General features: G+C 35.0%; 1 protein-coding gene across 1 annotated transcript in view; it reads left to right on the top strand.

Annotated features, from left to right (window-relative positions):
• LOC118188743 (uncharacterized) overlaps nucleotides 1-20,791 on the top strand; it is a 240,108-nt gene extending 219,317 nt beyond the window's left edge. The window contains exons 21-27 of the mRNA XM_085822219.1: nucleotides 1,811-1,978; nucleotides 10,311-10,397; nucleotides 12,274-12,359; nucleotides 16,259-16,564; nucleotides 19,278-19,463; nucleotides 19,582-19,801; nucleotides 20,612-20,791. Coding sequence (XP_085678345.1) covers nucleotides 1,811-1,978; nucleotides 10,311-10,397; nucleotides 12,274-12,359; nucleotides 16,259-16,564; nucleotides 19,278-19,463; nucleotides 19,582-19,801; nucleotides 20,612-20,719 — 1,161 coding nt within the window. The 3' untranslated portion in view covers nucleotides 20,720-20,791. The remainder of the gene's footprint in view (nucleotides 1-1,810; nucleotides 1,979-10,310; nucleotides 10,398-12,273; nucleotides 12,360-16,258; nucleotides 16,565-19,277; nucleotides 19,464-19,581; nucleotides 19,802-20,611) is intronic.
• Nucleotides 20,792-26,314: the final 5,523 nt, after the last annotated feature.

A 26,314-nucleotide genomic window follows, 5' to 3' on the forward strand; every position in this document is an offset into this window, starting at 1 on the left:
AGCTAGTGTAATCCTCGATGCAATATCCCGTTTCAAGGCTAAAGACCTCTTTGTGATAATGCTCTTTTAGGCAGTTAAAGTTTCGCATCCGATATTTACAGAAGAAATTCCAGTTCTTTACCAAAATGACTTTCAAAGAGGGCAACTTTATCTAGACAAAGGCATGTCTAGATGTTTGTATTAGGTTTCACCTTATTAATATTGTGCATTTGATCGGTTGGAAAGATGTAGAGAAGTTGGGTATTTTTTTAAAGCAGTTAGCAATGCCTTTGCTGGGACTCGAACCACGGACCTCTCAAATACACGTCGAGCGTGCTGACCACTACACCACGAAGGCATGCTATGAAGGCGGAAGAATTACCTTATAAAATACCTTTCCAAACGCAAATCCACAACGATTGATGGACTCCGGAACGTAGTGAAAGAGGAATAGAAATCAATATTCTTGCAAATTTTACGAAAAGCCTTATGGCATGGAAATCATGATGCATACGTATAGTCCAGAAAAAAAGATTAGTACATCGAACATTTAAAAAAATTTTCTTTACAATTTAAACATTAGCTAAGCAACACCGCAATTGTTCTAAAATGTGTAAATAGCTTCTGTAGTTGTAAAATTCCAGCAATTTCTTTACTTACAAATAAGACGAATCAGTGTATATGGAAGTTAAAATGGATTCTGCTTTCCTTTCTTTGAACAAATTTCCTTCTAATATAAGTTCCACGAATAAATTTTCTTCCATTAGGTTTATAGATGAGAAGCGCTTCATTCACGTCCCGAAATGTTTATAAATTAATTCCATAGAAGACGAATGTAATCAACTAGCAAGGTACTAATGAATCTGCCGCATCTAAACAGAAGTAACGCATATAGCAATGTATAAAGGAGTGTATAAAAGGACAATACATTATGATTATTTGACAATTAAATTATTGATTATTAGATTGTTTGGCGTCTTATTGATCATAGCTTGCTATTTTGATCAGCATGATCCTCAGACTGAGAATCATCTGTGCAAATAGGATTCTATTGATTATTTGAACAAATGGAATCAACGGTTAAATCCAAAACTGTTCGAAATTTTTTGTTTGTTTGGTTTTTAGATTAATCATGACATTATGAAAATTTGAAGAATTTCTATGTTTTAAAAAAAAAGTCTTCCGAACAAAACCTTAGAACATTTATTTTAAGTTTTCCTAACAATTAAGTTAAACGCTTCCCTAGCTTCCCCTTAATTTACGTTACATACATTTAACCAGACTAGAAGGATATACAAATGTTAAGAACTTATAAAAGGTTAAGACTAGTGAATTTTAATTAGTGCCCGGGACAGTTCGCACCGAAGCTAGTCCAGGGTCTGAGGATCTTTCGAATCCACGAAGGTAAATGGTACCCTTCTAAAGTTCGTTAGATAACGATTGAATCCAGGTGTCTCCTTTTAAGGAATTTGATTTTGATATTTATATATTTCAAGACAGATTGCCTGCTTTGTATATTGGAAAAATATTGATATTTTTCATCTTTTATTCTTTACCTTTTGTTGTAAAACCCAAAGTGTGGTTTGAATGAGGTCTGAATGGAATTAATTATTAAGTTTCACTTTACTCATGGATACTGTAAAGGCCCGTGAAGTAAAATAAGATGTTGAAATATTTTTGTCGCTGATGTTTGCTGAAGTAGCTCGTAGTGCTGCATAACCCATTTGCTGGCTAGTAACTGCTGTGATTTATTTCGAAAAATAAATTACGCGTGACTATTGGGATGGATCCTATATGAAAACATTAAAAAAATGACTATTACTTTTTCTAGCTCCACAGCAGTCTACTGGAGATTCGCGAATCTCATGCAAAACTCCGAGGAATGTACGATCGTATGAAGAAAGAACGAGAAATTCTTCTAAAAGAGAGAGAAGAATGGAGAATAAGACTTCAGGTAGCCATGCAAATGCATTCCAAGATCAATGAAATCGTGCAAGACGTGAGTATTAATCACTTTTCTCCATAACGTTCTTAATCTTTAATATTACTAAGCAAATTTTTATTTGTAGATCATAAGTACACTACAAATAGAAACAAAATTTAAAGGTTTCATATTTTTTTAACGGTCGCCCAGAATGATCTGCTAAGGTTCACTGCACTCTCGCTGCGCTTGCAGTCTACCAGCTTGCTGTTTCACTCCTACTAACCCCCCCCTTTTTTTTTTTTTTTTTTTTTGTCTTCTTAGCTCCATTATTAAGCATCATTTTCTTCGCTCTTACGCCGCATACAATTCAACAGCAAAGTTACAAAAATTTTAAAAACAATATAGCAGTATACGTTTAGAATTCCGGATCCAGCATTAAATAATGGCAAACATTTTTTATTTTTTCCTCGGTTCATCGTATCAATGTTCAGTTTTCTTACAAAGATGGCTTATCCTTTTATTATTAATGTTCTGTGTTTTTACTTTATTTATTAAATATCCCGTTCTCGGCCCTTACGCTACATAAAATCCGTTTCAAAGGCAAAATCACAAAATATTTAAAAACAGTATATCTTTGAAATTTCTGGTAGACAGTCTAGTGCGCTGGAGAGATTTTTTCCATACTGTGTAGCCACTGCTTGCTTTCAAATCGTTCAGTTTGTTGATAAAAAATCATCAACGTTTTGTTGTTGTTGTCTTATTCCACATGCCACTAGATCCTGCGGAATAAGACAGGTAGGTAATAAGATAGGTCTTTTGCCCCTGTTCATATGAGAGACACCTGATATGTCGACTTGTGAGCCTGATTATTGGTGGACTGAATATCTCTATCAGTCTTAACGGCAAGGGCGCCACCTGGAGCCTGCCTTTTATACCAATGGTGAATCGGAGGTATTTTCCATAGCTGCTGATTTGAGATTTCTGTCTCGGAGCAGATCTTGGAGAAGCTCAAGGAGAGTTTTGAAATTGACGCGTCAGAGGCTCGCTGCTTGGGCAAAAGGTCTGTAGATTCATTGCAAAAAAGATCAATGTGAGAAGGGATCCACTGAAAGTAGATTTCGCGCTGTTGAGAAAGTTGTTTAAGAATATTAAGTATTGAAATAGCTGCTTTTTCTCCACGCCTTGTTCCGGTTACATATGGGCTGCATAACGCTATGACTGTCTGATAAGTTCCATGCATTTGCGGTTGATTTTACAAATTTAATAGTTTTGAGTGCTGCATCAATAGCTATTCGCTCAGATCTAAAAGAAGAGTAGAAATCTGGATTCTTAATCCTAAATCTAAATGATTAGTCAGGCGCCTTGATGAAGATTCCATTACCACAATAGCTACGATCATTTTATTGCCATCACTATATACGAGGGCTATTTTTTTCAACCTCCGTAGGCTATAAAGAAAAGACGGGTGAATATACAAAAAAAGATTTTATTACCAAAAGTAATGTACAATACAGGTTATTTCTCTACATAATCACCTTGACGATTGAGCCATTTGTCATATCTGTGAACAAGCCTTGCATACCCTCTTCATAAAATGTCCCCGCCAATGATTGGAAGTGAGTTGTGACGGTTTTCTTTCAGCTCCACGTCATTTTGGAAGCGCTTCCCGCCAAGCCACTGCTTCAGTTCAGGGAACAAATGAAAGTCACTCGGCGCTAGGTCGGGACTATATGGTGGATGTTCGAAAATATCCCACTGAAATTGCTGAAAGAGCCGTTGGGTTACACGAGCGCTGTGAGGACGAGCATTGTCGTGGATCAGAACAATTCCAGAAGTCAGCAAGCCTCTTCGTTTGTTTTGAATAGCTCTCCGTAAGCGTCGCAAAGTTGCACTATATGAATCTGCATTAATTGTTGTTCCAGGCTGCATAAACGCCACAAGCAACACACCTTTTCGGACCCAAAAATCAGTTGCCATAACATTACGGTTGTTAAAGGTTCGTTTGAATTTTGTGGGTCTCTCTGGAGAATTCGTGTGCATCTACAGTTGTGATTGTCGTTTCGTTTCGGGCGTGTCATATTGAACCCATATCTCATCACCTGTCACAATGAATTTCAAAAACTCTTCTTCGTCAGCATTGTAACGGTCATGAAACTCAAACGCTGCAACCATTCGGCGAGTTTTGTGGTCGTCAGTCAACATCTGTGGGACCCAGCGAGCGCAAACTTTTCTGTAGCGCAACTGTTCAGTAACGATAGAGTATATGGAAGATCTTGAAACTTCCGGGAATTTCATCGATAATTCACTTATGGTGAACCTTCGATTTCGCTTAACCGCTTGGTCAACTCGTTGAACAATGTCGTCTGTAGCGACAGACTTGCGTCCTTGACCCCCTTCATCATGCACATCAGTTCGGTCATCTTTAAACTTTCGACACCATTCACAAACAACGCGATCAGTCATAAAGCTGTTTCCATACGCTCGACTCATTCTTCGATGAATTTCCGCTCCTATGTTCCCTTCTGCTTGCAAGAAACGAATAACAGCTCGCAATTCACGCTTGGCGGGAGAATCAATGGCGACAACCATGTTTACGTGACTGCAACTCAACAGAAAATGGCGTGTTGAATACGCCAGTGACAGAGCGTGTGGAGGTGGAGATGCGCAGTCGCCTACTACGCACACCAACCACCTACCGCATACCTGGCCATGATACAGTGCAATCGGAGGCTGAAAAAAAAAAAAAAACAACCTACGTATTTGAATACAGTTGCTGGGATTTGGTCAATGACCTCCGAAGCAAATTGAAATACATATTCAGGCAAGTTCCGAGTTAGGCTGAAAATGTACTCCAGACAAACCCTCCAGGGGGTTAAAGAAAGCTCTCAAGAAGTGTCTTTCAGCATCTTAATTCAACTCGTCCATCAAACGAATTCGAGACAAAGAACTGTCTCTCGAATCTCTGTCTGCTAGTCCAATTGCTGAGATAAATTGCAGCACAATTTTGGACTCAAAACCTGTAAAGTTTATTAAAATACTTCGCAAATAACTTGTTTGTTCTCAATTTTAAAGGCTGAATATCGCTTTCAAATAATACCAAATCTGTGATACGAAAATGTCTCTTGCCAGTGATAATACAAGCAGCAGTTTATTTCACTCATTCCAATTTTGTTAGTAGGTCATGCACAAAAGTAAATTTGGAAACCATATTCCAAAAGAGGTCTGGTCAGAGAGGTAGAAGTTAATCTGAAAATGTTTGCATCTGCACCCCAGTCTCTTTAATATATTTCAGTAAGTCCAAGTTTTTTCTGGTTTTACTCACCAGATAATCTATATGCTTGTTACTCAGGATTTCATGGTCAAATTCGTTGAAGTTTTATAAAATATGAGATAGATAATAAAACAAATTCAAAATTCGTGCGTCCAGATGCATATGTTCGTGTGGAGGACTATGTTATTCAAAACTGGTTAGCTCTAACTACTGATGTTTTTCCATAATGCGAGAAACATGCATACATTCATGCAGATTCTTCGTGATTTAATTTCCTTAAAGATCCTACAGGGCTCTAATATTTGGTGACAACAAACGTGATATCACCCAGACGATATACTGGTTACGGGAACCTATTGAGGTACCTAAGAGTCCGGTTTCGAATCCCGGGGAAGACATAGATGTTTGTAAATGTATAGTGTCGGTGCGGCATGGCTGCACTATAAATATGTGGCGAGCCGAAAGACCTCTCGTGTGGATTGGAGGAAGGGGAGAGGGATGGGAGAGCCCTGGATACCCCGGGGTGCTCTCCTTCAAAACTGCAGGTGAAAAATAGAAATCCAACCTCTCTTCGGAGTACTCTCTGGCAACCATTGTTCCATGTAATATGGACAAGACAACAACAACAAAAGTGATTCGCCATTTATAGTGATTCAAAGGAAAATGCCGTTTCGAGACTAATATCCCATTCAGGACTGACGTCCCTTTTCAGCTGACAATCAATATTTGATTAGCTTTGTGAAAAGAATTTCGTCACTTTGTGCTACTTTGTTAGGCCGATGCGTTTTACCAGACGCTCTGTACTCTGTAATACAAACTTCGCTCAGGAGATTGTTCCAAATCTATTTGTGTATTGTGGACGATATCCAGCTATGCTTTTCCCCATTCAGCAGATGCTAATTCTCTGTACTTGCCGCAAATGGGAATCTTGCAGTCACAAATGGGAATCTACAGCCTTCGTACCGCAATCCCATTCGAATGGTTATTCTATTTTCACGATTTTTATTTTTGCAACGCATTGCTTATCCTTTTTTCAAATAAAGCACCCTACTGTGCTTATTAACGCACACCAATTTCATTCCAGAACTATGAAAATAATCCACTGCTTGCTGTTCTGTGGAAAAGAGGACCCAAATCGGATAGTTTGGTTCGGTTTTTTTTTTATTACTGGAAGAGCCCTCAAGGGCTATTTACAGGTAAAGGAGGATACCTTCGTGTAGGACTTTGTAGGGGTTGCACGTTACATACGAAGAAAAGCCCATGTAGCCAATCTGTTCGCCGGGTTTCGAGCCCTGGAGGAACTGCCAGTGGTCAGCGACTTGACGGCTCGACCACTGGTCACGGACTTGTATTTGAATAATGTGCTTCAAAATACTAGAAATAAATGCAGAAATAACAGTTAATTTCTATCATTGTTCATAAAAACGAAAAAGGACTGAAAAATCATTCGTGTTACATGAGACGAAAGAGCAGATTTTATAAGTGTGCTTACCCAACAAAGGGAAAGTGATGCGCTACACATTGATAATTCGACCTGAGTTTGATTCCAGGCAAATGAATTAGCTGCATGGGCGTTGTCGTGATTTTCTCGTGTGTAATGTGTTGCAGCGGCAGCACCAAACAGGCGATACAAACTCAAAAACTCTAGAGTCTAAAGAAAACCGCCAACTGCCGAAACGGTGGAGGTAGGAAATAAGATGAAGTAGCCCTAAACAAGTTTCTCCCGTATCCTGCTCTGAAGCACCGGTGATCCCTACGTGGTGACCAAAACATTCGGTCATTTACCATTCAGTTCAATGAGATTTGACGCATTTGGATGTAAATATTTTGTAATTACGTCGTAAATATACATATAAATGTATATATTTTCTTTTTCTACAACACTTCAGAGTCCTAAGTATATGAAAACAACATATTTTTAATTAACATTTCATTCTGAACGGAATTAAATGCTATACTTTTCATAGGACAGTTTTCTCAGAATGGTTTAATTTGAATGAAATATTTTCACAAGTTATCGTTAATTACATTAGAAAAAAAAATGAAGGAATTCGATTTTATTCGGTTAAGGTGCAAAAATTAAGATCAAAGTTTATTGTATTATTAATATTAAAATTGTGCATTATTTCTTTTCTATTTATAGAGCTTCTTCCTAAAATATTTTCTTAAATATGACATGATTTTTTGACTTCTGAGGCATCTTTTAAATCGAAAAATGTCAATTTATAATTAATGCTCTATTCGGTTCATTTTAAATTAGAGAATTATTAGGAATTGGCGAAATACTTTAAATAGTACTTGACTTTCTCTGAACATTTCTAAAAGAAAACAAAATAAGGGTTTTTTTTTAGTCCAAAGGGATTTGAATCCCGAAGGACTATTAGTTTCGTTTTGGCATTTTGCGTCGGACGGATAAATGTCGGTTCACTTTTCAAACTGTTGCCACAAAAATGTTAGAGTCCTGCATTATATTTGAAGAAATTAAATAATGAAAATCTGCGTAAATGTATGTATATTTCTCACATTGTCATAAAATAACGGTACATACAGTCATCGAATTTTGAATAACGTAATCCTCCAACGAATATGAGCATGTGGAAGACCAAATTTGAAATTTGAAATTTGTTTTATGATCAATTTCCTATTTTTTAAAACTTTGACGAATTTTTGATTAACAAACTCAAGGATTTCAAAGCGAGCAATGGCAACGTTGTGCAGAAAAAACATTTTTATCTCCAGCGCGTGAGTCTCTGTATCGGAAATTCTAAAGATATGCTCGTTTTAAAACTATTTTGCGATATTGCTGTTGCACTGGATCTTATGGTTTAAGTGCGAGGAACATGATATTTAATAAAGAAAGGTAACACACAAAATGTTAAAAAACGCCCCTTTGGACGTAATTTAAAATCTGAAACATTTCAGATTTTTTTTTTTTTTTTTTTTTTTTTTTTTAAGTATTATAAAATGTAACTGAGTTATTATAAAATGTAAGGGGAATAATTCTTTTAATTATACTTATCAGATTTTTTTTACCCTTCATTTCAACAATACATATTGCAAAACTCTTTATTACATTCTTAAGTGCGCATCTCATAGCATTTGCTTTACAATACCTTTTAACAGATTGCTTTCCAATACGAACAATTCTTGCTTAAATAGTTTTATAACGTATTTGTTAAGATGATTTCAATTTATGTTTACAATTCAATATTAAGATTATTATATATTTAGATAACATTTATAATCATTATAAATTAGATACATTTAATAATTAGATTTCTTTACAGTACTTTCACAGTTGTTTATAAGTAAATAAATTCTTCATTTCAAATACATTTATAAATAATTTAATGACCTGCGTACATTAAGAAGCCAGCATAAAACTCGAATTTCCGAGAAAAAAAGACTTGCGTGGGAAACATTTAACAATCTGGAATCAATAAGAGGACCATTCATGATCAGACCTCCTTTGGCAGGATATACAAATGTTTTCACCCCCGTCGATTACCCTATTTTCAAATTCTTAATAAGCTGTCTTGATGATGTAGCATGTTCACATGGTCACATCATCTTGACCGCACATGGTACTTCCGCCAAATTCGCAAATGTATCCCTCTTCTGTTCCACACATTTGTGTAAAACTGTGCATAATTTTACACAAATGTGTGGTTCCAAATCAAGGAATAGCTAACTTATTGGCATATCTGTGTGTATATTTATTAATTTTGACGAGGATTGCAGCATTTGATGGTAATTTTATTTTTAATTAACCCAAATAAGTAAAACGTGTAAGCCCAAAGTGATTATTTTTCAGATATATAAAATTAAAACGATGAGTTTAAAATGAGCAGCAGTAAAGCCTCTTCTCTAAAAAATTTTAAAAGGTACATGTTAAATAATATATGGATGTAAAAAAAAAAATTGTTTTATTTAAAACATTTTGGCGTTTGGAAGATAAAATAAAAGTAGCGAATACTCTATCAAGGGTATCGAAAGACGTATACAATTTTAAATGTACCGTAAGGTATCCTTCATTCTTTAAGCATAACATTTTCCTTAAAATCTATATTTTTGTAATTCAACAGCTTGGAATTTTATAAAACAAATTTATAATCGAAATTGCTGTTGTTAGTTATCGAAAAATAACCAAGATGTGATTTTTGCGTAAATGTCACTAAACTATACAAATTGCTATTATCCATCACACTATGAATGTTTCTTTCATGCGAAAGTGTCCCTTTTTCGATTTGTATGGAATTGTCGTGTGTCGAAATACTATTAGAACCCTGTCAAGCGAGTTTCTGAATGTAAACGAAGAACACAGCATCTGGTGACCCAAGCTTTAAAGCTGTGCTTCACTTCTAGCGCCGGTTGGCCCCTCCTTCCTTTCCTACCTCCATGGCCGAAACAGTAAACAAAGACAGTAAAACCTGTAAGGCAACCTTACGTTCTCACCAGGAGAGAGAAGTTTTTTTCCGGCAGTCTAGTCTATGTGCAGTCTTCAATCTCTGTAACTAAGTCAGTTTTGTGCCTTCAGGCAAATATTCCGGTTAAGGCACAAGATAAATAATTCGGTAATTTTCCGATAAAACTTCGGTACCCGTGTTGGGAGCGCGCTCTTTCTTAAGCCATTATAATGTATCTAAGTTACTTATTAAATTTCATTATTAGTTGTATATGCCTATGTCAATTACGATTGCTATTTTTTCTAGGTAACGTTATCAATACTTTTGTAGGCACGTGTTACTAGCGCGTTCCTCAGTGTATATGAGTGAGTTTGTCTTAGAAAGTCCACCACGAAGTTATCCCTTCCCTTAGATAGGTAGCCTTCGTGGACTTTGCAGTAATCAAATAGCAGACGTAAAACTATGTGTGTTGTGACGTCATTTTTATCCATACTTGGCGCTAAATCGCGTTGCTTGGCGACAGTTTTCCGTTCGGTAGAATAATACACAAGTACCATTTTTGTATCTGTAGATAATTGTTTAATGATAGATTATATTGATACATATTATCATGCATTATTATTATTGAATGAATCAAATTATTATTGAGAATATTATATTTAAATAGTTTTTGTTATATTTGTTAGCAATATTATTTCATTATTACTTAGCATGTTCTTTTCCATTTTAGGTCGAGAAAGTAAGTGCTGAGGTTTCTTCGCATTCAGAGAAACCTACTTTACCCATGAGTCCGGAGTTTAAAGAAACTATTCAAAAGGTATCTGTTTTTTACAGGTGCTGATTAAATTATTATTATTGTTGATTTAATGGTTCAAAACTAATCAATATTTTTTTATGAATACAAGATTGTATTAATGATTTTATAGTCCATACGAAATTGTTGTCACAACAGCATTACTCTCGCAGGTAGACCGATGAAAAGTATGTATTTTCGCATATAGCTAGCCCACAAATTTCGCGAATTACTTGATGAATTTAGTGTTTCTGTTTAGCTACTACTGGCGAAATGTTTGCAGTAATCGCGAGAGCTAATCAATTGATCGCATTGCAAAGTAGTTCGAATATCAGAATCTGTCGCACAGGAGCTCTTTTGCAAATTTTGTGTTTTAGCTAATACTGAAGCTTTTAGCGTTTGTTTTCAGAACGGTGATTCCGTGTGAAAATATGTCAAAATATAGTTTCTTAAGACATAAGTTAAGCTACTTAAATTTGGCAAAACATTCGAGGGCTTCTTTCAAAGGGGTCGAAAGCTTTGGTGCAATTCCTCTTAAAGGAGCCTAGCTCGTATTCATTTTAGCCCATTGTTATAACAAAAAGAGCAATGTCTTGAATTTAAAAGAAATAAAAAATTTTAACTAAAATTTTTAATTTCAATAAAGACAATTTTTAAGTATGAAAGCTTGTGAAGGCTTATTTATTTTTATATAACCAGTTATTTTATGTTAAATCTTTCACAGCGAAGTCGCCCGAAACACCCGTGCATTCAGGCATCGGCAAATCGCCCGAACGCCTGCGTGCCTTTTCTACCCGGTGCGTTTCCCAATCGCATTAGCGCATGACGGATTGATTTCGAGAGTTTTTAAATGACATTCAGTCATTCTTCGGAAGCGACTAAGAGTAGCTCTCTCATTTGAATGCAGCTTCCCTCTCCTTTGCTTAGCTATTGATGCTCACAATCGTAATCTTGTCCTAAGGGGAAACTACACACGGTAGGTAAAACCGCACACAGATCCCCAAGAGAGATGTGATCGCTTCACTTAAATAGGTTATTGTTAGAACTGTAGCATTCTACTTCGTACGGGAAAAGAAATCCTTCCAACAAAAATTCGTTGTATGCTGAAGTTTCAGATGTTTGAGAGGAACATATTTTGGCCGCTAACGATGCAAAAAAGTAAAAAAACTTTTCTGCCATTCTCGCTTTCCATTTCCTGCCAGAATGTTAATTTTAGTTCATACTTATTCAAATGAAGTAGAAAGAGACATTACTTAAAAGAAAGGTTTCAGATTGTCTAATCAGAGCGTGTTCCGCCTGTTGAAAGTGACGTTACCAGTTGAAGTTCTAGTATAGCAATATGTTTTCGGGGTTGCGTTATTCTTGCCAGTAGTGCTTGTCCCACCGGTATAAGTTTGAGATGACTTGCACGTCATTCATTGCTATGTAGCTTTTAACCTACAGCTTAGTTTTAATTAGAAATCTGTACTTTTTTGAGTTACGCGATAAATGCTGGCTGTTTGTAATCATGAGAAGTGACATCAGTTAAATTACTTTGAGTTCTGAGTAAAAGGGTCCTTTATACCCTTTTCAAGTTCATTGCGAAAAGTCGGTTACACGTCTAATTAAGAATTTCCCACAATTACGCTTAGGCCTAATCTCTACAAACTATACATAAATAATATATCCGAACGACCCTATTCTCACCTAGTTCGGATAATCAAGGCTTCGTAGTTTCATGCCAAAAGAGCTATACAAATTCCGGTCCTTTTATAACTCTTTGATACCTGTAGGAGGCTAATGTTTTATTTGAAAATATTTTATTTTTCTCTTTTGTTTCTTACAATATAATAAAAGTTTAGAGGGAACGCATTTTCTTTTTACTAAGTCTATGTATATATTTGTTTACTGTTCCTTACAGGTTAAAGACCATTTCGTGGAACTTCAGAAAACCGCTGCTGTTCTAAAAGAAGATGAACGGTTAAAGAGAACTACTTCCTTTAGAAGGTAACAAAAATGTATATATCACTTTAGAAAAACATTTTGAGCAGCTCAGTTTACTATAGCCAAACTGGAAGGAAATTATTTTCTATAAATCTACACATCTTCTATTATGCGAATACACCAGCGATTTTCAAACTTTGGGGACTCACAGAACCCTTGGAACCATAAGGTTTTTCCGGAAACCCCAGCTCATCCTTATAAAATTTGTCTTAAAATAACATTTAATTTCGATCAGTATGTTTTAGGTATTTTACGTAAAGACAGTCAAAGAAAGGTACCGTATTTTTAACTAAAAATATTAATATAAAATAATAATAAAAAAAATCTGAAGGCTTTCATATTTAACATTACGCCCAAAGGGGCGGTTTTTTGTTATTATTTTATGCGTTACCTTTATTTATTAAATATCACGTTCTTCGCACTTAAATCATAAAAGTCGATTCAACAGTAATGTTGCAAAATAAATTTAAAATGATCATATCTTTAGAATTTCCGATGCACAGTCTCGCGCACTGGAGATAATAATATTTTTTTTTTCGTACAGTATTGCTATTGCTCGCTTTGAATCATTGAGCTTGTTAATCAAAAATTCGTTAAAGTGTTACAAATATGGAATCGAAAATAAAACAAATTCCAAATTAGGGCTTCTGTATTTGAATAGAGGACTACGTTATTCAGAATTTCATGTTTGTAGGTACCGTTGTTTTTTTACAGTACGAGAAACATACATACATTGATGCACGTTCTTAATTATTTAATTTCTTTGAAGATAATACAAGATAATACATATTATAACTATAATAATATATAGTTGTTTTTGTGGTCAACAATAACTATCGCCCTGTGTTCCATCAATCTATCCAATCAAATCAATTATTGTATGTATGTAAAATGTATTATTGCAAAAAGTGCAACCGAAGTCATAAAGAACAAATAATTGATGCAGTAATTTGTGTAAGATTTACAGCCTAATATAAATAATAGGCTTAATAATTATTTTATACATTCGAAGGTTTTCAAGTTATGGTTTTTATTCTTTTTGTACTAGCCCAACTACAAATTACCCTTAAATTCTCATTTTCATTAAAGTGTTTCTCATGAAGGAAATTCAATGTTAATTCGTAGATTCTTGCATTAGGCTTAAAAACTAAACTAAAATCCATCTCCTGATTCCTTGTGAATAATGGGAAGATATTAGTATGTTTTAGTGTATTTTTAGTGGCTTGCGTTAACTACTAATCAGCATTTTATATTTACGAATGATGCTCAAAATAGATTTAAGCATTTTATTTACTCTTATTAAGATGATACTGTGTTAGAAAGAGTTTTCGTGGTTTTCCCCATGTGTAACGTGTATACGGTATACGAGCCAGTTTCCCTTAGAAGGTCATCCACGAAGGCATCCCTCCCCTTAGGCAGATAGCCCTAGTGTGCTTTGCCGTAATTAAATCAACCAACCAACCTGTATTAGAAAGAAAATAGCCACCGGCCCATTCATAGAAACTCTCCGACTCAATGAAGGCGACCGGTTTCCTTCATTGGGCCAGTGGCTCCTACATATGCGTAGTATGGAAGCTAATAGTTACGTAATTAAAATTTACAAAACTGTAAAATTGCTGAATTTGACGATTTTAAGGCTCATTATGTAAAAGTGGTCCATCGATAGAAACCTTCCCCTACGATGTTATCTGCAGTCGCATTTCGTAGCCTGACTTTAATTTGTTTCTACATTTCGATTTTGTTCCCACGTACGTTTCGAAAGTTTTTTTACTCAGATACGTTGCTCCGAATGGCATTAAAGTGTTTATAGCTGGGTGAGAATTTTAAAGGTATTCTGTAGGAATCTGCAACAGAAATTTAGGAGCTACTCTTACTTAAATTTAGATTTAAACTTCGAATATGTGTTGTAATGCTGTGACTTATCTCACTTCTGTGGCAGTAGTATCAGAACATGCCCACGAAATTCCTCGTGGCAAGGAGAGCAAGATTGTGCCTGTCGTTGGCAACAGCCTTGAGCACCATACAGGTGACAGTACGACTTCGCTCAGTTCCGCCCCCAATTTTGATGGAGAGCACCCGGGGGGATGGTTCCGAAGGTCTCTTATTCCCTCTTTCCCTACCAGCAACCTCTCGAGAGGACATTCGACTCGCCATATATTTAGAGTGCCGCATGCCGTAAAGACACTGTACATTTACAAACACATATGCCTTCTCCGGGATTGGAGCTTGGGCCTTTCGGTGGTCCAGCAGTAGGCTTCCCTGACAACTATACCGTCTGGGTATAAGTTGTTAACTATATAACTATACCGTTTGGGTAACCTCCTAACAACTATACCATCTGGGTAAAACTTCGAATATGTCAATTTGTCTATAAGTTTTTCCTCCACAGGCAAGCCTTCTGACTTATCGTAGCATTAGTTTTATTTAATAAGAATATTAAGAGCATTAGTTTTATTTAATAAGTTTTATTTAATAAGAATAGATAATAAACTATTAGTTATAGTTTTCTTCAACTTAAAAAGGTGCTGCATTATATAATTTTTAATACTGTAATCTAATTGTAATTCATTTTGCAAATTTTTCAGAATCAATTACTTAATGAGAATAACGTAGATAATATCCAAACCCTATTTAGCACAAGAGAAATATCATAAATTCCTGATATCAATACTGCTTTGAATAGCAGCCTCTCTGAAGCACTCAGAGGTGACTGACAACAGACTCATCCTGGCTTTCCAAACCGTGTTAATAGGGTATTTCACGAGCATCTGGAAGCTTCAAGAAAAATTGCTCCTAGGTTTCTTCTAAAATTAGTTTTCCCTAAACCTGCAAAGAAAAGGTCCCCAAGTTAGCGAAAAATTGACAAACGTAACCAATTTTCAATTAGCTACATTTGTCAATTGAAAAGCGAGATACGGAGGACATTTAGAAGCATTGTCCCCGTATCTCGCTTTCTAGTTGCGCTATTTTAACAATTTAAGCATTGCTAATTTAAGAATTGAAGAACTGCAATTTTTTACAAGAAATAAGCATTTTTTGCAAAACACGGGGCCCCAATTTTAATCACACCTAAAATAAATCCTAAACTATTACCTTAAATGCTAAAATTAAGCAAATAAATAAAACAATACATAATATCACAAAAATATACATAAGCTATAGAGGCATTAGGTAAATTTTGGAAGCAAGCAAGAGGAAAAATTAGCAACCGCCTTCGCCGGGAATCGAACTACGGACCTCTGGAATACCGGCCGAGCGTGCAGAACCACTACACCAGCAAGGCACGCCAAGAAGGTGGGAGAAATACCTTATAAAGCTATCAGTGCAGATAAATTTAAGCAGAAGTTTCAGTTTTGTGAACAGAAAGAGGAATTACAAGAATTACATTTTTTATCCAATATCTCCTAATAGTATTAACATAATATTATTGCATATATCTGATGCCACCAATCTGGTAGGACAGTTAACATTGGTAATAGGTTTTTCGAAGTGATGAAAGTGGGACTCTTTAACTTGAAACCTTTTGTCTCCTAATTCAAATTATCAGATTATAAGGTATTTCTCCCGCCTTCTTAGCTTGCCTTCGTGGTTTAGTGGTCAGCACGCCCGACGCGTATTCGGAAGATCCGTGGTTCGAGTCCCGGCAAGGACATTGTTCATTTTTCACTGCTCCAACATCCAAATAACGTAATTCTCTAGATTATCCTGACCAAGGGAAGCTAGTAAGTGATGCTATTCAAAAACTTTAGACAACAGCAGCTATCTGATTGCATGCCAGAAATCAACCTTCAAGAATACATAGAAATATCTATCTTACTTAGTTTAAGACAAATTCTTCGTTGATCAGTATAACGTGTCTTAAAACTTGATAGCTTCTTACCTCTTTTTCTTTTCCACCACAGAGCTGTTTCAGCCCAGGAGGTGAACAAAGCTCACGATCCCATCCAGCGCTGGAACAATCCTCAACGAGTGACGAACTATCCTCTGGCTCCTCCCAGTATGATCATTCGTCCTCCCCCCAGACAGAAGTCCTTGAACAGGAAATCCCTGTCATTGGACCACACTCTGATGGGGACCACTCACGAACAGAGGCTCAAGATCTGGGAATCGGAGGGAGAAAGCGTAACGTCCACACCGGCCGGAAGCCTCTTAAGCCTTGGAGGCTACGGATACGAAACTGATTCCTCCCTTCCAGATTCTGAATACAGGTGTGTAACTACTTGTTCCATCTAAATTAAAACAAGAGTTGCTTTAAGCAGTTTATTCCTTTTATAGAAGATCATAATTACGAAGACACTAGATTCCAGAACATTTACTAGGTCACTAATACTGAGCGCTTCTTCCTAAGTTTACGCGTACTAGCACTAGAGTAACAAAAATACTCCCTTGACAGGTACTACAACTTTAATAGCAGTTGCAACTTTTCCAAGCAATTCAACTAAGGTACCAGAAAACTGAGTCACGTAACTCCCTACCCAGTTTAAGCCAGATAGTACTACAACAACTGAAAATCAACATTAGAAAAATAGCTCACCCCGTACAATAGCAACAGGACTGTCAGAGCAAAAATTATTGTAATGTAAGCTTATTACAATCCATTTTGTATGTAAACTGCCCTACCCAAAATGGGACAGTTCTATATCTACCGTTCTACTGGGCCAATTGACGAAATTCAAATTGAGTTTTCCATGTCTCGAAAGCGCGACTTAGGATATATATCAGATTTATACATAGCATTGTTCTAAGATAGGTATTTTGACACAAAGTAGGACTTTTTCTGAAATGACATTCCAATTTTTCTCCATATTTCGATTCTACGACTCAATTTGTGCCAAACTGCCACGTTTTGTAAAACTTGGACGGGTAGCTTTTAAAAAACAGTTATAGATTTCAAAAAGCAGTTTTAGCTCTCGAAATTTTATCTCCTCGCTGTCAATTCAATTTGGTTTGTGTTTATTAACATCTCTTTTATTATTATACTAACTTGATTCCTTCTTTCACAGTTCGAAATTTAGGTTCATTTCAAATAAAATTCGTCCATTTTTTATGATTTATATTTTAAACTTGTATTTTTAAATAAATAAAAAAAATTTTGTGAAAAAATTTTCAATGATAACCTACACAATTGTTATCATCATTTTAAAGTATATGTATTTCTAAGCAAACCTACTGCAAAAAATTAGAACTTTTTATTCCAAATTTACGAAGGTATACGTGAAGTTATATATTGGCGCGTTTTGAAATTTGGCTTATTTGTTGAAAGCGATAATAACATCTAATGTATTTTACGCAACTTTGTTAAAATTACTTGTAGGAACGAGTGATTTTTTTTCGTTCATGCACAATGTAAAAAGGGAAAATAAAATAGGTTGCTATAAAGTAAGAAGTTCGCCAAGTGAATTATTTTTGGCGCAAACCAAAAAAAAATAGGCGAAGATAAATTTTTGAATTTCTTCGTAAATTTCGCATCATATTTTACGAAAGTTAATGTTTAAGCATAATTTGAGTCGTAGAACCGGAATATAAAAAAACTTTGGCATGGTATTTCAGAAAAAGTTCGATTTTGTGTCAAAGTACCTATATTAAAACAGAGCTATATATAATTCAAATTTATATCCTAAGTCGCACTTTCGAAATATGAAAAAGGCAACTTGAATTTCGTCAATCGACCCAATAGAACGGGAGATATAGAACTGTCCCATTTCTTGGGGGGGGCAGTGTATTTGCTAGTTACGAACTGAATTCGGAAAACTTCATATCTGATGAAAGCAGCCTTTCTGTGCTGTCTTTCTAAACAAAAGGTTCTCAAAAAGGCAGAAATTTCATGCTTTTAAAGGAGGAATGCGGTCAGCTTTTTATTTACTTGAGCACCATATAGGTGACAGCCTGGCTGTAGCTCAGTTCCGCCCTCAGTTTTGAAAGAGAGCAGCCCGGAGAGGTTGGTGGTAGGGCAAGAGAGGTGATTCTCTCACCTCTCTTGCCCTACCACTAACCTCTCGAGAGGATTTCTGGCTCCCCGCGTATTTAGAGTGGCCCCATGCCGCACAGTCTAATGAAAATAAAATTAAAATGCAATAAACAATAATGAATTTTACATTTACAAGCATCCATGCCTTCACCGTTATTCGAACCCAGGCCCTTTGGTACGGCAGTCAGTGTTACTAAACACTATCCCATTTCGGCTGATGTTAATTATTTAGTTTTATTTTGGTAGAGCCATTAGGTTTTTCTTGATGCAGGAGACGTGAAAACTGTGCAGTGCCGTAGCCGGGATTCAAACACTGGACTTCCCGAATAGGCGAATTGTGCTTCCAGTTACATCCCGAAAACATGTGGGAAGGAGAGGAAAATGCACTACAGTTTATGAATATAAAAAATTACTTTTATTCAAGTTGTGGTACTTATCACCATTTTCTATACTTTTTCTTGTTTATTTTATGAAGCGCATAAATAATCTAAACTTAAATAAGTATGTATTTGTATTTTTCGGGTCTTGGAAAAAGGGGTGAATAGTAATCTAGTAATGGTGAAAGAGGTGCTTGGGGGCAAAAAAGGTTGAGAACTAATGTTTTAGAAGGTTTGGGTTATATAATTTTGATCTGAAGGCTTTTAGAATGAAGAAAATTACTAATTTGTTTAGCAGTAACCTTTTTAATAAGAAATGGATGATCTTTTATTTTCCATTAAGCAAAAAGTTAAAATTTTTAGCTGGGAATTCCAGAATCAGCAATTTTGGTAAAAAAGGTTTTGATTTTAAAAAAGAGCACTTGAAAGCAACTAGAAAAATAACAGCATTCCTCGCTGAAATGTCGTATAACAAAGTAATGAAAAGAAATTACTGCAGATATTGCCAGATTAACGTTAATTAAAAGTAGTCTTAACCAGCACTTTTAAATTTATCTTTAATGGATTTAATTTTAGGTATGGTGGCATCAGTCAAGACAGGAGGAGATACCGTGTCCAGACACCAAGTGGCATGACGACGGACAGTGAGGCCCCTATGTCTTCCAGAGAGGGTAGTGTGGATCCGGGAGGTAGCACAGAAAGTGTTCCAATAGCAGCACAACAACACAGAACAACTTTAAAAGAAAAACTGAAAATGCTGCGGTAAGACTGAATACTTCAAAATAAATATTTTCAAAATGTATTCCAAAAAATGTCTCAAGTTCTTTATTTCGATTCGATATGTCTTCAGAATAAGTTTCAATTCGAAATATCTTGACAGACGAACCAAAAGCATCGACGTTGCAAGCGGGCGTAAAATAGGCGCAGACGATTCTTCCAAGAACGCCAAAGAAGAAAAAGAACAGAGTCTTCGATCAAAGATATCTAAAGTCTTGAAGAAACCTTTAGGAAGGAGCTTCAGTGACTCACATAAGTCTGCACCTGCTTTGCCACCAAAAGGTGCTGTGCCTGATGTCATACCAAGTAGACCAACAGCAGAGGTAAATACCATTCTTTTTTAATATTTAAAAAAAACATATTTTAACTTAAAGATTAATGTTAATAATAATTAATTTACGTAATAGTTACCTTAGTATTCCCTTCCTTTTACAGAATGTACTACGTGGGAATATTTTATCAATTAATTGTCAGTTATAAAAAATGCAGTTAAAGCAAATTATTATTAAAGCATCTGAGCAAAAATGGCGATGCCTATATCCAATGCTAACTATAAATCTAAGAACGTCATCTAAATTCTGCATATAGCGGTTACGAAGTAATTCTACTTTAAAAAATTCTCCATTTAGTATTAAAACGAATTCATTTAAATATCACAAACACAAAAATCTAATCTCAAGAATCTAAGATTCTCTCAAACAATCTCAAGATTCGTTTGAATTAAGTCAGTTGGTGAACCAACTTTGGTGTCTTTTTACCGCGTGTGACTAAAACTTAACTTTTAATTTTGCGCTCCGAAAATTTTGTCTTCCTACCCGTTGGTTAAATTGTTTGTTTTGGCGCACAGTCTCTAATTTAGTTGTAAAAATTGTCTTTTTAATTCTTCTTAACTGAATATGGCGTTTTAGTTTTTTCTGTACTTTACAAATTTTATTAAAGATGATTTCAGTTTTTATGTATTTTTTGCCTTTTCGCAAAGCGAGAACTGAATTGATTAAATGAGAAATATATCTCTAATAAAATTAGAGGAAATAAGTTTAAATGAAGTGCAACAAAAAATGTGTATAATTTAATAGGCCGTACAAAGAAGTCATTTGATGTCCACATCAGATTGTTTTCATTTTGTTTTTCAGAAACCATTATCAGCGAGTCGAGGAGAGTTGAGCACTCGGAGGCCTGCTTCCCAGCAAAGCAAGAGGCCGCAAACACCTTCAAAACAAAAAGTGGAAACTCCAGTTTGAGAAATGAACCTTTTTATTCCTTACACATTTATATTGACCTCATGTAAACAATAAAATACCCTTTTTCTTGTTGTTTGTGAGACAGTCATTCATTCAAGCAAATAGAATGCTGAATTCGTTTCCTAAAAATTAAAGTATTATATTCACTTATCAGAGAGAAATTCAAAAGTATGCATTCAAAATTATACGCGATTTAATGAAGCTCCCAAAATTTCTTAGGATTCAGGTTAGCTTATTATTTAATTATAAGCGGAAAATTTACTGTGAAAGAGTAAGAGGATAGTTAATGTTTACCTCTTTCGCTTCAGTAGAGATCAAAATCTGCTTACCTGAAACATCTGAAACGTCAGTATATGTACATCGTGGACCTTATAAGAAATAGACTAACCCAAACGGGTTTTCTCCCTCGTCTGAGGCGTTGCCGGCTGTCACCTTGATCACATCCGGAGGAGTAGGGACGACTTGCAGAAATTTAACAGTGGTTGCCTATTGCAGCGTGTATAATTGTCAAGAAAAAGCTGGTTGTAGCGGCTCATTACACAAATTAGAATTTTTACATATTTTTATTTTTGAAATTGAGATTGATTTTTAAGAATTTAGCTTATTTATCAAGCATAATTAACGTTCCAAATAATTATAAAGCTATTGCATACTTTCAGGGCTGGATATTTTTTAAGTTTTTCCTATGCTGTAAGGAAATTTGTAACTACTTCTTTTAGAAAATAATATTTTTAATCTGAACTAATAGAAAATTTCAAATAAGCAATTTTCTCTTGCAATGTTTATGCTTTTTATTGGTGTAAATAAGTAAAAAGTACTAAAATATTTAAAAACGAATTTTTTAAAGTTTTGTTTAAAATTCTAAATTGTGCTGCTTTTTTAAAATTATAGATGAGTATAATAGCACAATTTCTATAAAGGAATTTTATTTCAATTATATTTCATAATACATCATAGTGATAAGCACTTTCGACTCCTTAATTTTTATACATTTAATTCTAATATTAAAATTATATTTAACCGTAATAATTAATTTTGTTTGTATTTTATAGTGATTATTTTTTAAATTTATTTTTAGTTCTGCGTAAGATTTTTTTTATTTACTGTTGATTTAATTTATTAGCCCAAAGCGGCGGTAACCTGGAAAGGCTGTTAGTTTCAAAGCGGCATTTTGCGCTGTTTTACTATAAGTGTCCGTGTTTCTTTTCAAATTGTTGTTACCAAATATTATCGCCTTGTATTATATGTAAAGAAATTAAATAATGAAGAATCTGCATGAATACATGTATGTTTCTCGCACTGTGACAAAAACGACAGTATCTAGAGCCACCAAATTTTGTATAATGTAATCCTTCACCCGAACATGGGCATCTGGACAGCCGAATTTCGAATTTGTTTTAATGTATTTCATATTTTGTGAAACTTTAACGAAATTTTTATTAACAAACTCAACGAGTTCAGAGCGAGCACTGTACGGAAAATAGCAGCTTTATCTCCAGTGCGGAAATACTAAAGATATGCTGTTTTCAAATGTATGTGGTTTACGGGCAAAGAACTTGATATTCAATAAATATAGGTAACACAAAAAACTTTAAAAAAAGGTTTCTTTTGGGCGTAATATAAAATCTGAGTGCTTCTAGATTTTATTTTACCTTCTTTTTTTCCCCTTCATTACGCTCAGAAAATTTTATGCTCCGAATTTTATGAATTATTAAAATAACAAATCTACTTTAATGTTAATAATTTAATGATCATATAATCAAATAAATATGATAGTTTTGTAATGTTATTATAATTTGGAAAATCACTGCCTGAAAATGATCATTAAATTAATTTTTTTTATCAGATCTTGTTTAATTCTACCTTATTTATTTCAAAGCATCACGTACTATCAATCTTATTTAATTCTACTTTATTTTTAAGCAAAATTAAGTTCATAAATTTTGTGCTTAGAGTTTTTACCGTTTTACCAAAGTAAAGATGTTTGTACAAGGATTACGCGTGAAAAAAATGCGCGAAATGCAGTAAAAAGTGCTTTAATGAGATATATTAAATCCTATTTGAAAAAAAACTGTGGCTTTCATAATCTCATCACTATACAACGTATCACATTTAATAATTAAAAACAGTTATGTGATACAAACACCATAGGTTTCAATGTTAAAGTAAACCAGATCGTCCCTACTCTTTCTTGCCGACATGTCGGTGACGCGCGCCCCGCCCACTGGGTTAGTCTATCTCTTATAAAGTCCATGATGTACATGCGAGAAAACTAACTGTTTGATTTTGTGTCGGAAAGGATTTTCGTCCTCCAACCCAACTAGAATGCTACAGTGTTAACTATAACCTACTTAACTCGCGAGAACACGCGTCGGGCCTGCGAGGCCCGGTCGTTACAAAAACGTCATACAAAAATTTCTCCCGTTGGTGAAATTTTTCGACCTTCTCAGTAGCTGCGTTTAAGATCATGTACTTGTCATTCACAAGCATTTCTGGAATTTAACCGTTCATCTTTTCTCAGAAACTGAGTAACCGGGCTTCCCTGGCCCGAGGCGTGCGCTCGCATTGTCATTTAAAATTGTGAAAAATGTGAAAGATATAAGGCAGTTGCAAAAAGGTCTTGCTATTTGAGTTATGACTATGAAATGAAAAGACTACAGAAACTATTAGCCAAAGTGTCGACCGATAAAGATACAATTAATGAAGAGGACGAAGAAATAGTTGGTGAAGAGTTGGTGAAGAGCAGTTTAGTGATCACCAATCGAATTCTGAAGAGGCATTAACTCAAGTGATGAATCTAGTAATGAATTAAGTAATTTTGTGTCCGTCAGGGAATCGTTATCTTGGTAAATGTAATGTGATAAAATGGAATAATAATAATAAAAAAAAAAAGAGTTGCTGTGAGAACTCTTGCTCACAACATTGTGAACAAATGTTTGTGAAACTAAATTTGTGTCCTCCACTATGAATTCTTGGCAACTACTTATGGATGAAATAATAGTAAAAATTCTAGTAGATTGTGCAAACATTTTATATCAAATCCATTGCCGTCAAATTTGGAAGATAGAGAAATGCTAGACACACAAATATTACAGAAATCAGAACATTTATCGGTCTTTTTTTATTTTGGAGGACTCCACAAGGCTTCTCACGTAAATGTTCTCGACCTTTGCATGACTGACGGAACAATGCTTAACATTTTTCATCGAACAATGTCTAACAAATGTTTTTTATTTCTAATGAGATGTTTGAGATTTGATGACATAAGAGATCGCTTTTCTAGAAGGGAAATAAATAAACTGGCTCCGATAAGATATGCCTTTGGAAAGTTCGTTGAAAATTGTAAAAACGTTTACAGTCTTGGCGTAACGGACCGAAAATGACAAATTTGCAGCGAGAAAAATATTTGCGGTAAACACAGCACGATTATTTGCAAAAGAAAAAAAAATGTGAAATGAAAGTTTTATTTTGAAATTATTGCTGTAAAAATTTAATATGGCATAAATTAGTACTAAATTTCATTTGCGCTCAAAACGAAATCAGTTTAATTTTTGTTGTTAATGATAAATAATTTGTCTTAAAATTGTTTTAAAATACAATTTTATTAGACTTATTAAATTAAGAGTATATTTTTATATTTTATACACTCTGTTTTTATTATTTAGATGTTTTTCTTCACAAGCAATTTTATTTTTGTTTTGTTGAGAAAAATGCTTCGGGCCTACGGAGCCCGCGCTCGTCCTCGCGTAGCTAAAAGTAGCGCGCGACTTCGCGGGTTAAGTGAGGTGATTACTTCTCTTTAGGGTATTATTGCGCGGTTTCACTCACTGTGTGCGCTTTCCCCTTAGAATAGGATTGCAGTTGCAAGCATCAATAACTAAGCTTCGATGTTTAATAAAGGAGAAGAAAGGTTCATTCAAATAACAGAGCTACGTTTAGTCGCCTGAAAAGAATGATTGGCGTATCATTTACCCACTCCAGAACCAATGAACCATGCACTAATGTGATGGAGGAAAGCATCAGGTAGAAAATGGACGCTGGCTTTCTGGTGATGTGAAACAGTTAGGTGAAAGCCTATGCCTTCTTTTTACTGCAGCAAAATGAACAGAACGACGGTTCTCCAATTTATGAAGATTACCATTAACAATGAAAATTCCATACAGTTATCACCAAGTTCACTTGTTGAGTTTCATACCATTATCATCAAGTTCGCTTGTTGAGTTCCACACCATTATCTCCAAGTTCACTTGTTGAGTTCCATATTATTATCACCAAGTTCACTTACTGAGTTCCATAATATTATCATCAAGGTTACTTGTAGAATTGCGTATCATTATCACTAAATTCTCTTCTTGAGTTCCATACCATTATCATGAAGTTCACTTGCTGAGTTCCATACTATTATAATCAAGTTCACTTGTAGAGTTCCATATCGTTTTCACTAAATTTTCTTCTTGAGTTCCATACCATTATCATCAGTTTCGCTTGTTGAGTTCCATATCATATTTCTACGAAGCACGAAACGAAGAGAATAGGCACCTCTGCTTCGTCCTCTTGCAGGACTGAAACATTTCGAAAATAACTCTTGAGGAATATAAATATATACTATGTACTGTAATGCCAAGCATTGAAGGACTATGTGATAAGTTGTAGATCTATTCTATGGACCTGAAAAAAGAACTGCATCCCAAAATATTACATTAAATGTATGGCGCAATGTCAAGAATGATTTCTCACCTGAATTTGATCTGCTGATTTCTCACCGAATGATCAGTGCAGACATTAACAATAAAATATTGCATAGAATTAGACTACTCCTGACAACGAAGAGTTCAGAACACATCAAACAAAGGTGCTTCCATCATCACCTCCGTAACCTCCGGCTTAATGATATTATTATTTTGGCAAAGGTTATTGGAATTTTTTTCAGAAGTCTGGAACGAACGCAAGGTATTTGATATTATTATTTTGGCAAAGGTTATTGGAATTTTTTTCAGAAGTCTGGAACGAACGCAAGGTATTTCGCTGGACTTGCTCCTTCATGAGTATCATGTTGTTCCACCATTACGAAACACTTTCGCTCTCCAGTGATATCTTTTACCAAATTAAGAGTGCTCACTAGTGATATGGAGGATATTAAAATAGCAGTATAAGACTTTTCTTACTTTAAGACAGGGCAGTTTCTTCAACATGGGATAAACTATTACCATACGGATGGCAAAATGCCCTACATAACAATTATATAAAATCATACCAAAGTTCCTTCTTGTGTTTTTCGCTTTTCTTTAGATTAAAAATGGATATAAATTTTGTACACACGTAATGCATCCCAGACTATTTCTATTAACTTATTTTGCCTCGATATGTTACATAATTAACATACACAGGAATAAGTTTTCTTTAGGTGTAGATGAAGGTAAACATTCTTCATCTTAGGCAGGTACTAGTAGCGTTTGCTGTTAGGTAAGTAACTGAACTAAATTCCATAAACAACATTTATATGTTTTCGATGGCACAATGCAGTGGTCTTCAAACTGGGAGTCGCGGAACTCCGCAAGTGGAAATATAAATTCGAAAGGTAAATTATAAAACACT

Source organism: Stegodyphus dumicola, chromosome 1, assembly GCF_044657685.1.
Source record: "Stegodyphus dumicola isolate Sdum_Otavi_A_Nest chromosome 1, ASM4465768v1".
Classification (NCBI taxonomy): Eukaryota; Metazoa; Arthropoda; class Arachnida; order Araneae; family Eresidae; genus Stegodyphus; species Stegodyphus dumicola.